Raw genomic sequence first — 12,869 nt, 5'->3', positions numbered from 1 at the left:
GTAGGCAAATTGGTGGGGGTCCAGAGTGGGAGGCAGACCGGCCCTGATGTGCTGACAGACCAGTCTCTCAAAGCACTTCATCACTACAGGCGTAAGTGCAACAGGCCTGTAGTCATTTGGGCTGGCCACAGCTGTCTTCTTGGCGATGGGGATGATGGTGGAGGTTTTGAGGCAGGGCGGGACGGTGTTTGATGACAAGGAAAGGTTGAAGATTTTAGTGAAGACTCCGGTCAGTTCGTCAGCACATGCTCTGAGAACCTTTCCATATTGGAAACTTTTTTGAAAGATTCAGTTTTAAGCGTTGCAATCACGACCACGACATTTTCTAGTTATGAAGCCATGCGGTACAGATGTTCATCTTTGCCAGTAAAATTGCCCCGAGGCAATTACAAACTAGCCCGTGATATCAAAAGCGATTCCAGGAGCGACACTTCCTCGCATTTGGCTCGATAATTGATTGAGAACAACAGTAACAAAGTGGCTTATTTCATTAATAAAAATAATCAGCTTTGGCTGTTCAGACCGTGTAATTAATGCTGGTCTGCTGATTATTAATTACTGCTAAAAAAACATCAATTTGTTGTGACAACACTGGCCACCAAGATGAAAGTAATGATTTCCGCTGAGAAATGCTGCTTAAATTACCCGAGCTGGTACGTTAAATTAATCTGTCTCACATCGGTTAGAGCGGTGAAGAAAGGAACGACGGCGATTTATAATTAAAAGCAGCACATGAGCAGCACACGTTTTCCTGAATGCGGAGAGGAAAATAATCTACGATAATCTTTCCATTTGTCCCTCATCTCTATCTGAGCGTTTCCATAATGGAAGTCTGAGCAGCTAATTGACGCAAATACTTTTACATAAAGTACAAAACAGAAACAACTGTTGGTGGTGAAGCAGATTAGATGGAGCGAATAACAGTGAACACACTGAATGTCCGTTTTGATGACCATTTGGAAAGCGGTCAGCGGTAACATCTGGGGAGTCTGGAGCCGACAGAACAGCTCTGCTCTATGACACCGCACAGATAGCTGAACCGTGCGTGCTGGGACCGAGCAGATGCACGGCTGATTACCACCAGTCTGATTGCACTCGGATCATGCAGTTTTCCTGCTGCATACTCCAAGTGGTGCTGAGATCAGCTGCAGACAGACATTACCAAACGTGGTCAGAGGGGCCAGCCAGAGGGTGTGTGGGAGCACAGCAGTGAGGTGATGACTGCACTTATGTCGCAAGTTGCACTAGAAGCACAGAATACACGCCCAGAGAGATGTGGCAGCAAACTAACTGCACATGTGTGCCTGCTGTCGTCTTTTCTTTATTTTTAAACAAACTCTTGGGTTTATGGAGGAGGTCGTTTCACTCCTTTTGGGACGAATCCAGATTTGAAAATGTGTCACAGATAAAACTTTTATGATTGTTTTGCCTTCACTTCAGAAGCAAAAAAAAACAAAAAACAATACAACGCCTTTTGTTTCTGGTGATTGCTTACTTTCTTCTTATTGTGGCTTAATGGAAGTGTTACTTCTGTTCAAAAACAATGCTTTAATCCCATTCACAGCACATATATTTCTCCATTACCCACCAGTAAGGATTGCTTAACACAACAGCCTCCGACAGGAGTTAGACTTTTACATAAGCCTCATATGGGCTGGCTTGTGCACTGGTGCAGAACAGACAGAATGACAGTGATAATGGTGCAGTCGCTGGCCACTGAGCCTTCAACTGAAAGCAAACCAGTTCGGGGCCCAAGTTCAGCCAGCCTGCCTAACACAGAACAGAGCTCAGGCTTCCAGCTGCATCAAGAATAACAAGTTGTGAAGCCCTGGCTCTCTCTATGCAAGTGTGTGCACATATGCGTGTGTGTGTACACACACACACACACACACACACACACACACACACATAGTAAAGGTCTTATGTGAGAACCACCCTGCCAGAACTAATGCTTGGCCCCTGCACTCTGAAACACATGCCAGTGCAAAACACCAGAGAGAGAAAGAAATAAGAAAGAAAATAGAAAGACAGTACAACTGAGAGGGGGGAACAGATTGAAACAAAGAGTGGGGGCGGCAGGGGCTCTCACAACAGCTTACAAAATCTGACTTAGCCAGAATGAAAGCATATTTAATAAGACTTGTTGGTATATGAGGACACTAGATGGGATCAGATTCCTTTGTGTCATAGAAACTGTACATATACATATACTCTTTTAACAAATCACCCTAGCAGTAGACATCCATGATTATTTAATGCAGGAACACCAAGCTTTTAATTTAATTTAATAATCACTCCAGCTTTGTAGCAACAGTTGGGGGAGGCTGTTTCCCATATCCCGTGCTTCCTTAGGGATCATTTTGGAATACCAACTACGAACATCGCTCATCAGCTTACAGAGTTTAATGATGCTTTTGTGACTGAACGGAGTAAAATTCCTGCAGCCAGGTTCCCAAAGTCTGATCTCGAATCTGCTTCAAGTGTTTTGTCCACATACTTATGACTTATAAGAGATTATGCAACCTGCCTTATGTTTTACCTGATTTGTCGGTCTGCACTCTCCACACAAACATGTTGAGTGGGAACTTGCTTCCATCGCTCCGCCTCCTTCACCATCGCCTCGGCATCCATCAGGCCGAAACCATACAGGTGGCTGACTGCAGGAAACAGCAGAAAGTCACAGGTAGTCAGGCCGATTTATTCGATTGTTTTTGGCTACGAACAGTTTGTCAGAAGAGGGTTACATCTTAAAGCTCCTTAAGAAGATTTTGCGTTTTTAAGCAGCCACAGTACAACATCGGCGTCAACATCCTTTTACAGAATCTGGCCTCACTGGGTAGCACCAGGTTGGACGAAAGAGGGGTTTATTTGAGTCACTGTTGCCTTCCTATCAGGTCAAAGCAGTCTGACCAGTCCTCTCTGACATCAACAAGGTATTTTTACCCAGACAACTACAACTCCCTGGATATTTTCTTTTTTTTGAAGCACTACGCCACATTCAAAGTCACCTAGCTCCTGTTTTTTGTTTTTAAACCATCGGTCAATCTCATAACCAGTCTTCAAATGACCATAATAAAAGGCAAGCGGTTTCATAAAGAAGAGAAGATGACTTTTGAGGTTATGTCTGATGTGTCACAGTAGCACAAAGCTTTCACCAAGTACGGGTGTCTGAAGACAAACAACAAAAAGAAAAAAGAAAAAAAAAAAAAAAAGCTCCATTTAAATTGTACGTGCTTCACATAACCATAGCTCCTCAACAATTTTGGTCTAGCGGGAAAATTCAGATGTTTCCTGACAGATGAGAATTAGTCCAGACGCCGCTATAACACTTGGGTGATAAAGGGTTAAATCACCTTGTTCCTCATTGTGATGCTCATTGTGAACTTAAGCAGGTCATCTTAACCACACCTACACCTCAAAACTGAGCATGTGATTGCCTGATTAAATATGTTAATGTGTTCATGAAGAGGTGTGCCTAATATAGTGGCCGATGAGTGTAGTTGCTTTTAGAGTCCTACAATTGTTGCCCGAGAAGAATCAGAACGCGTCAACCAAAGTGAAACTCTATCACGTACGTTTTAAATGCCCCTCTTAGTCAGAAAAGAGTTAGAAAAAAATAAGACTGCTTATATGTACAGCTAATCAAATATGAATTCCTTTCATACTTCCTCACCCCTCCTCCTCTCCTCTGTCACTTGGAAAATCTCCAGGCACACTGGGCCTGCAGCTTGGCTGACCCTTAGTTCTCCCTCTCTTGGTTTCTCTCCAACACACACACACACACACACACACACACCAGGTACGCACTCAAAGTTACAAAATAGCACCCACCACATGGACCCTGACAGATGGCAGCTGGCAGCGCCGTACTTAAGCAAGCAAGAACAAGACATTTTTGGAAACTTCTCATCAGCCGCCTTCAGAATAATCTAATAAAAATATACATTTTCACAATGCAGTAATTGGTTAGTTAAGATAAGATCTGCTGAAAAAGAAATTCCTTACATCATCCTCCTGTGTTCAAACTGATCTGACTTTTCTAACACAGAGCTGTTACGTTTCCTTTTTACCTTTACCGTCAGCTCCACCTGCTAGAGAAACAGCTCAAAGGAAGCTTTATGTGAAAGCTCTACTGGCTCTGTTCTGTGTAACGTTTATTTGTTTGTTTGATATTCTGGCGGTATGAAACGAAGAAGCGCAGATTCCCAGCAGTAAATCAAAAGCCTCAAACAAATATCAAACACTTCTAGGGGGGGCAAAAAGTCAGCTTTATAAAGACAAATTCCAATTAAGTTAAATCAACTTTATTTCAAAGACGTTTTTTAATGATTATCACCCATCCAGACTTCAAACACCGCTCAGTGAACTTCTTGAAAATTAATTAAAATCAGTCACATAGGACTTGTAACCGATTATTTTTATTGTGTAGAGGCACTGATAAGATATTGAAATTCAATGTGGTTCATGGTTGAGAAAACACTGTGGTAGATGGTCTGAATTCATAAGCAGATATATTTCGATGCTCTCTTTTTGAGCAAGAAGTAAACAGGTTTGGATGCAACAGAGATTCAAGAATTTTACTGCTTTCATTTACGTCTGAGTGAGTGAGTGAGTGAGTGAGTGTTTACCATTGTAACCAGCAGCATTCGTCTTCCAGTCAGGAGCGCTGAGGTGTCCGGCTCTAGAGGTTTTCACAATGATATGCTGAACGTCTCTCCATGATAGCAGAGGACTAGCAGAGGAAAACACAAATAAAAAGAAATCCATCGATTTATTAACGAAAAAAAGAAGAAAAAACTTTGCTTAGCTGTCCTACACTACCGCTAAATATTTGAACTGCCTTCACAAAAGCAGGAAGTTATCCAGGAATGATAACGTTGATTAGACATTAAAAAAGGCAGAATGGAGATAAAGACAGACAGACAGATCTTTGTTGTGAGAGTTAACAATCAGACATCATCGTGGCGGGGAGGGGAGGAAGAGGCGGCCGTTGGCTAGATGAAAGGAACGTTGGGAAAAACAAATCCAGTACAAAAGGTGAAGCGGGTTAAAAAAAACAAAGCAGAAAGACGAAATGTAGGTAAAGAAAAATGAATATACAGTAGGTGGAAAATTACTGAGAGAGAAAATTACAGAGGGCGTAGATGGAGGGCGTAGATGCTTGTTCCGTCTCTAGTTTCTTAGATCTCACGTGAGATCCATTACAGGATGGCAGCCATGTGTCTCAACTCCTTTGATGTCCAAATGTTACATTAAAGGAAAAAAAACCAGGAAGAAGTGGGTCACCAAGTTTCCTGGGATTCCCTTCCATCTCATATGCTGGCCAGATGCTCTGTTCTCTCCCCTCATGTCACTCCCTCACCATCTGAGACCTCCAGAATTTGCAATTCCCCAAAGCTTTTGACCTAAAACTATGATTTTAGGCTTTCAACCTCACATTTTAGTGTTAGAGCCTAACAAAATAGACCGATATCTGCCCCAATTTCGGGCAGATATAGACAGGAACGAGGCTTGTTGAGTTGCTAGCATTAGAGGAGCTACCTGCGGTCTGTGAAACCTGCTGTACAGAGTTTTGTTTCACCGCCAACTGGCTATGCCTGTGATATATGCCTCCAAGGAGGAAAGCAACACTGATGGTAACCTGTGTTTGTCGCTAATGGCTTACTTATTAGAATGAATGCAAGATAGATTAACTCTTCCTAACGGTTTACCTCGTATACTTATTCATCCTGATAGTGCACCAATCAGGTCAGGCAAACAAAACATTGTGTAACAAACCAGCATAGCAAATAACCAGCAAATAAATAAATAAATAAATATAGATAAAAAAAAAAAACAACAAAAAAAAACAAAACAACCAAGCCACAGAGGAGGTGCTAGCGGCTGGTGCTGTGCGACTCAAATGTAAACAAATGACCCCACTGTAGCGCTTGCTAGCTGTGCTCCACATGACAGAAAGACAAACAGTGACAAACTGACGCTTGCTTGGTAAAGCAGGACTATAAGCAGTTCGTTAAAAAGCTCCAACATCCCAGGTAGAAAATGTTTGTGGGTTTTATTGTGTGACAATTTTGTTAGAAGTTTGAGCTACTTTAGTTATTGCTAATCATAAGTGTCATGCAGCTGTTTTCATTTCCATGTAAAAACACTACAGTAGACTGCTGCTGGCAGCTTGTTTCAATAGATTCACACTTTAAATGTTGAAGTGTGTCAGTGGTAACAGAAGCTCATTGATAAACTACTCACATTTATAAAGTTACTGCCTACAAGCTAAAAGCATTGATAAAACATTCACTACATTTTTAAATATTCATTCAGAAATATTGTTACTGCTAATTTTCTTAAAATGTGATATAATTTGGGGGCCATATTGTCTACCCCCCTACCCCTATTGGAACCCCAAAAAACACAACAACCAGCTGATCCAAGCAGGGCAGAGCATAAACAAGAAAATAAAAAAAACTTTAAAAATAAAATACATGTGATGAATGTTTATGTTTCATGTGTCTCATCAGGAACAAAAAGATTTTTTAATATCCAATTTTTTTAAGTCTTAAAAATTCCACACTCGTCAGGTTCCAACTTGGACCCAAGCAAACCCTAGAATACTTACTTAAAAATAAATAAATAAAAAAAATCTTTTAAGAGCTTAGAAAAAAAATCTGTCCAGCATTTCTTTCTTTCAAAACGCTGATTTAATATAAAAGATGGACACAGTTTCTGGGTCTGATCAGTAAAACCAATGCAGAAACAAAATCTTTCTAGAAGGAAGTCTGAAGGTACGGCTTAGAAACGCCTTCAGAGACTTAGATGAGAAATTATTTGAAGCATCCTGTTTATGTTCAATTTCAAAAGTCGCCAAAAATGTATCTTTGTTTCTCCTCTGATACGTCGACTTCTACCTCCATCTTTGCTGCTGAGGAATCCTCCCATAGATTTTAATTTCACATTCTTTGACTTTGAACGCCCCTCTAATAATGTCTCTAGTAGTAGCGCCTTAAACCTGCATTATTTATGATTGCCAGCAGAGGTTGAACCCCCTGATTGGTTAGCATCTTAGAAAATCTCCCCTCTGCCCCCTGTCATAAGAGCTCAATAAATAATCTCCTGATGGGTTAATGGGTCTTTATCATCATTTTTGTGTCTTATTTAATTCCAGTGTGATGTTTAGTTTGTGAATTATGGCCCAAATTGGAGTAAAGTAGGTGATAAATTATGTTATGGTTTAGGGCAAGGCTCCGTCGGGATTGGCAAGTCTCTACTATATGAGCAGGAAGTGTCAATGAGCATCTCAGTCAGATCCACCCTTTAGAAAGCACGTTAGGCACAAAGCATCAAGATGGTGTTCAACTTCCTCAGCTCGAGGTCTTAAGACAGGACTTCACTAACCTACAGCTGACACCACGGAAAATATAATCAAATTCACTTAGTTATAAGAGTTTATAGTTTAAGCACTTTTTGCAGGACATGAGGACGATTAGACAAAAAAAGGAGATTTTACAACACATTTTCTCTTTTTTCCCCTTTTTAAATTTCTAATAAAATCCAGAGAAAAGAAATCCCCACAATGCCAAGAATGCAACAAGACATTTACAAGCTGTTACACATGCCCAAAACTCACTAATGCTCTCGATGAGGCCAGACTTGTAATTGTAGAACAGACCTAATGTCTTAAAATAAAGTCAAGTAAGAAATAAATAAGGGATGGCAGCACAAATAAGTCCAATGAAAAGTCAGAATAATTAATGGTCAGATCAATATTAATAGGCTTAGCTGCCAGTGTGTAATTATGGGTCCATAAATGTTTTATGGTCATTAATTAAAAGTGACTTTGGCATCGTTATCTAGGCCATGACTGCCTTCCCATAAACAAGCCAATACTAATTAATGGAACAGCTCACATGCTGGGGGAAACCAGCAGCAAATCAGACATCTAATATAGGTTTCTTGGTGCTTCTCTCAAGCGTAATTATGGCTGAAAACACACAGGGGCAATCTGAAGGGAGACAGCTAAAAGCACAGTGACAGAAGAACGAGAAGTGGGTGAAGCAAAACACTAAGACTCCATCTATTTTCTACTCTTACTTCAGTCCAGTGATACAGTTTTTCATGCCACTCTCTTTAATTTTAAATCTGAAAATGTAGGGGGGGGGGGGGGGGACTGAAATCCATCTGTCCCTGTTTTGGTTTCTTAAAATCTCCCAGTAGATGAGGTTCATATGTCAGGCAGCTCATTCTCATTTCTTGTTCTTTCGTCAGTGAAGCCTTTGGTCTCCACGTTCACTCTCTCTAACGTTTCTCCATTTTAAGGACACAAAGCTTGCTTTAAAAAGCTTGCCGTGCTAAATCTAGCACTCACTGAAACATCTTAAACTTGGCAAAATCCACAGAGAACATCACATGGGGCAGTTTTCTGAAGTTTCCCATTCCAATCTTTGCTCATACCAACAAAGATTGCCTCAAAACGGAGATTGTAGTGAAGTCTAGCATAAGGGCATCTTGATGTGTTTATCACAGAGTTTGCTCGCCCTCATTCACCAGATAAGAGCCGATATGATCAGTACGAGACAGACTTTTTCTAAACAGTTTACCCTTTTCGTCTTTCATCCTATCCTTTTTGAATAAATAGGCATGGAGGGAAAAAAAAGATTTTGGAGGAGTAAGAACACAGAGCATTGTGACTATAGTAAAGGCAGAGAAAGTACCACAGAGACGACGTGAATGCCAGCAAAAGAAGAAAGCAGGCAGACAAGAAACAGTGTGTGATAATCTTGTTGAGGAAACAGGCTTATGTGTCCAGCACTGCCTGGAAACGGAGAATATTTTCTACAGGGAGGATTTGGATTGGATTATCCAGGTTAAACGAAGTGACCTCAGCTAACTGAGCCGCTCAACATGTGATGATGGGCCTAATTCAGAGTCTCTGCACCTGCACTGTTTCCAATTCATGAATGTATCACACACTGAGCCCCTCAACAGGTTTAAAGTGAGAACAGGCCAGCACAGAGCACCCAGGGCTTTGAGAAGACATGAACGCTTAACTGAAACCAACTGGGGGACAAAACAAAGAAAAACCTGTTTGTTCTTAATATCTGTCTCCTATTTTTCTCATTTCACTTCTTCACATTGGCACTTTAGTCAAATCTAAAAAGAAAATAAAAAGTCCCCGGGAAAAAGACGCCCAAAATGTCCTATCTGCTTGTTACAAATAGCTTAAAAATCCAGTAAATCTTTAGTGTTGACCTTATTCTGCCAAATTAATTTAGCTGGCACAGTTTGGGTCCACTTGACCTGTTATGGCTCGGTCACACTAGTAGAATGAGATTGGATGTAAGTGTGTGGTTGCAATCACTCTCACACAGGTCGACAAAGGTTTGCAAATAACTATTGTCTAATTTATTTTTTAACAAAAGTGTGCTAACATACTAACATGCTGAGTGTGTTGTCTGCTTCTAATTGTGGACTCAATTCAACTGGTTGCCAACTGCTTGTATTCTTTATATACTTGGATATAAAAAGCTGAAGGTTGCTGAGCACCTGTGTCATTCAGCAGCAGCTGCGTCACTATTTGTGGAGGAATTTCTAAATTTTTGCTTCACATCTGTGGGCTTTGAACTGGGCTCTGAATGCAAGTAGTTTATGTGAATGCCTGTGTGTGCAGACACAAAGAGATGTTTACCTTATCATGGTTAAATCTCTATATTATTGCAAAAAGAAAAAAAAATGCAGATAACGCGACACAAACTGACAGCAGACTGATTGTCTTATTGCCGTTTGGTCACCTTCACTATCACACACCACCAGCGTAGTCACAGACCTGGTCCCCATCTTCAAAGCAACCGTTTCAAAAGCAGCGAGATCCAAGTTTGCTGCACACTGTTGCAAAAATTTTGGTTGTGCTGCCATCTCACTGTTAATGTAGCATTAGGGAGAGGTCATTAAGATAAGATAAGATAAGATAACCTTTATTAGTCCCACACGTGGGAAATTTGTTTTGTCACAGCAGGAAGTGGACAATTACAAGGTCATTACAAATACAAAGTTGTTTACAGTGATAACGCCTCCATCAACAGGGCACGAGGGGGTGACCGAACACACCAGCTCTCCAGATTTAAACCTGAAGGGGAGATTTTAAACCAATGTGTTTGGCAGCACTCTTCTAATGAGGGAATGTGCTCATCCATCCAGCAGAATCAATGCCAAGGTCTACTGGATTTTCTTTTAATTTGTCACATATCTGTGGATGTTCAACGCAAATTTCTGACAGTCAAACAGGCTTTACAGCAGCTAACAAGCATCCTGTATTCATGCATTTTTTTTCACCACAACGCACACTCACAAATATGCTGAGCTTAAAGTGCAGAAGCAGCAGATGTGAATGCATCACTGAACGGATGAAAGTTTATTGCACATTCAAAAACAGGCACACGCGTTTTTTTCTGGCCCACCATCCAACAGTAAGTTTACACGTCACTAGATGTGCCGCTGAAACTGAAAACAAGCAGATGATCTGTTATCCAGTATGACCTCATCTTGTAAAACTCTTTACAGCTTCACAAATGTGGGCTGATAAAAAGAAAGACAGCATTTCCGTGTAATTAAATGCATCTGTCCTGCTGACTCTGACAAAAAAAAAACAAAGAAAAAAAAAAGAAGAGAGCAACTTCACGTGGTGCCTTTTACACACCAAAACAGGCCAGAGGACAAGAAGGCATTAGAAGGTGAGCACAGGGCAAAGGGATGAAGTGAAAGGATGAGGTTAAGTGGATCTTACTTTGCCTCCAGGGCCAAAGCAATTATCGCAGCAGCCATGGGAGCTGAGGCTGACGTCCCTGTGTGACTGTCTGTACACCGATGCCTCAGGTCTGTTGTGATCTGTGGAAAGAGAAGTGAAGGGAGTCAGAGGCAACAAAGAGACAGGCGCAGGATGATGAATCAACGTCAAAGATGATAAAAGAGAGGATGAGGAATCAGAAAGCCGTAAGCAAACAATGAAGGAAACCATGAGAAGGGCATTACAGAGGTGGAGGAAAGGAATCAACAATGACAGTACCGGGAAGACCAGAGGGAGAAAAAGACAGGAAGAGATTGAAGTCATGAGGATCAGCAGGATTTAGACACACCTGAAACTCTTTAAACTACCATTCCAGCTTTGATACGCTGCCTTTCTATAGATAACGCACACGCACACACACACACACACACACACACACAAAATCACCAGATTCACAGGGAATAAGTTTAGTGTTAAAGAAGAAAGGAAAACACTGTAAGAAGTATAAAGTAGCATAAAAACGTGTTATTAAAAAGCTGCATGTTCCCTTTGATTGTATGGACTTTAAGCAGCGAACTAGTCAGACAGCTTGACAGTCAGTTAGCCAAGGAAAGCCTGGCTAACTTCCAGTCTTAGCCCTCATCAAAGGACCTTTTCTGGACTGAAAAGTTTGGGGGATTATCTGAAGAGACACACACACATATACACGAGAACAGAAAGTGGTTCAATAGTATTAGAGTCGACAGTATGTGCCCAAGTAGATATGCTGACACTCATATATCAAATATATGAAGTTCTACTGTGAACAAAGAGTACACAGCCAGCGATAAACCATACACAGCATGCGTGTTCAGGGGTGTGTGTGTGTGTGTGTGTGTGTGTGTGTGTGTGTGTGTGTGTGTGTGTGTAGTAGCATCAGTATGAGGAATGCAACAAGACGCTGCCAGACAAGCCAACTCGAAGAGGCCAACAGGCACTGCTCATCCCAGCAGGTCTGATGTGGTTGATCTGAGTTAAACAAGGCTACAAAACTGGACCTACAAGCACACACGAGGCCAGGTTCATGTCAGTTTTTATCATGCTGCACCATACCTCCATCCATCCATCATTTAACTCTGTTAAAGGGGCAGCATTAAAGGCAGAGAAGCCTAAACCTCTCTTTCCCCATCCACCTCCTTCAGCTCTTTTGGGAGAAACAGATGTGTTCCCAAGCTAGCTGAGAGAAATAACATCTGCAGCATGTCCTGGGCCCACCCTGGAGTCTCCTACCAGCAGGTCATGCCTGGAAATACTTCACCTGGGAGGTGCACAGGAGCCATGCTGTATGCTTATTTGAAATTATACTATACTGGGTTTTCCTCCATCTATCCAGCCATCCATGGCAGCAGACTGAGCAAAAGAGAAGGGGAAGACCAAAGCATTCCCAGGCCAGTCAAGATACATAATCCCTCCAGCATGTCCTGGGTCTACCCCAGTGCCTCTTCCTGGTAGGACATACCCAGAACACATCACCCAGGAGGCATCCTAGCCAGACGCTTACATCACCTAAACTGGATCATTTGGATGTGGACAAATAAATGTGTGGTGTTTGGTGCGTAACTGAAATCATCAGTCATCACCCATTGGTGCTTATTTTCCTTCACTCAGCACTTACAATCTTTCGGTCGTAGTTCTCCCCGCTGCTGTAAGTGGTGGTCAGTGTAGACGAGCACTCCTCCAGGTACCAGGGCTTGCGTCCGCTCTCAGCCGTGCTGGAGATGGAGATGGTGTAGATGGAATTGGTGTAGCCATCACAGGAGCAGTGGTCTCTGCTGCGCCCGCCGTTTCCTGAAGCCCATACAAAGATGGAGCCGCGGCCCTTTCTCCCCTGACAGGAGAAGAAACAAGAGAAGGTTTTTATTAAAAGACTTCAAATTGTCTTTGTACTTGGAGGCAGTTGCTGCCCGCTAGACCTTTGGCTTTATTTTAAAATGATCTTTTAATGTATTTTTTCATTTCATTTCATTTCATTTATTTATTCATTTTCAGGCACAACAAATACCTATATTGAACATAAAATACACAAAACAAAAAACAAAACTTGCCTGAAAAAGGA

The 12,869-nt window shown here is 41.6% G+C and overlaps 1 protein-coding gene across 3 annotated transcripts in view; it reads right to left on the bottom strand.

The window, feature by feature from the left end:
• pcsk5b (proprotein convertase subtilisin/kexin type 5b) overlaps nucleotides 1-12,869 on the bottom strand; it is an 87,772-nt gene that overhangs the window by 37,515 nt on the left and 37,388 nt on the right. For all 3 annotated transcript variants that reach the window (XM_085367344.1, XM_085367343.1, XM_085367345.1), the window contains exons 8-11: nucleotides 12,429-12,641; nucleotides 10,775-10,875; nucleotides 4,629-4,732; nucleotides 2,540-2,657 (exon numbers count right to left, since the gene is read on the bottom strand). In XM_085367344.1, coding sequence (XP_085223470.1) covers nucleotides 2,540-2,657; nucleotides 4,629-4,732; nucleotides 10,775-10,875; nucleotides 12,429-12,641 — 536 coding nt within the window. The remainder of the gene's footprint in view (nucleotides 1-2,539; nucleotides 2,658-4,628; nucleotides 4,733-10,774; nucleotides 10,876-12,428; nucleotides 12,642-12,869) is intronic.

Source organism: Diplotaxodon limnothrissa, linkage group LG12, assembly GCF_057381915.1.
Source record: "Diplotaxodon limnothrissa isolate DT_005_m linkage group LG12, D_limnothrissa_male_GT1.1, whole genome shotgun sequence".
Taxonomy (NCBI): domain Eukaryota; kingdom Metazoa; phylum Chordata; class Actinopteri; order Cichliformes; family Cichlidae; genus Diplotaxodon; species Diplotaxodon limnothrissa.
The sequence above is the reverse complement of the archived record's forward strand: the minus strand, read 5'-3'. Positions and strand labels throughout refer to the sequence as shown.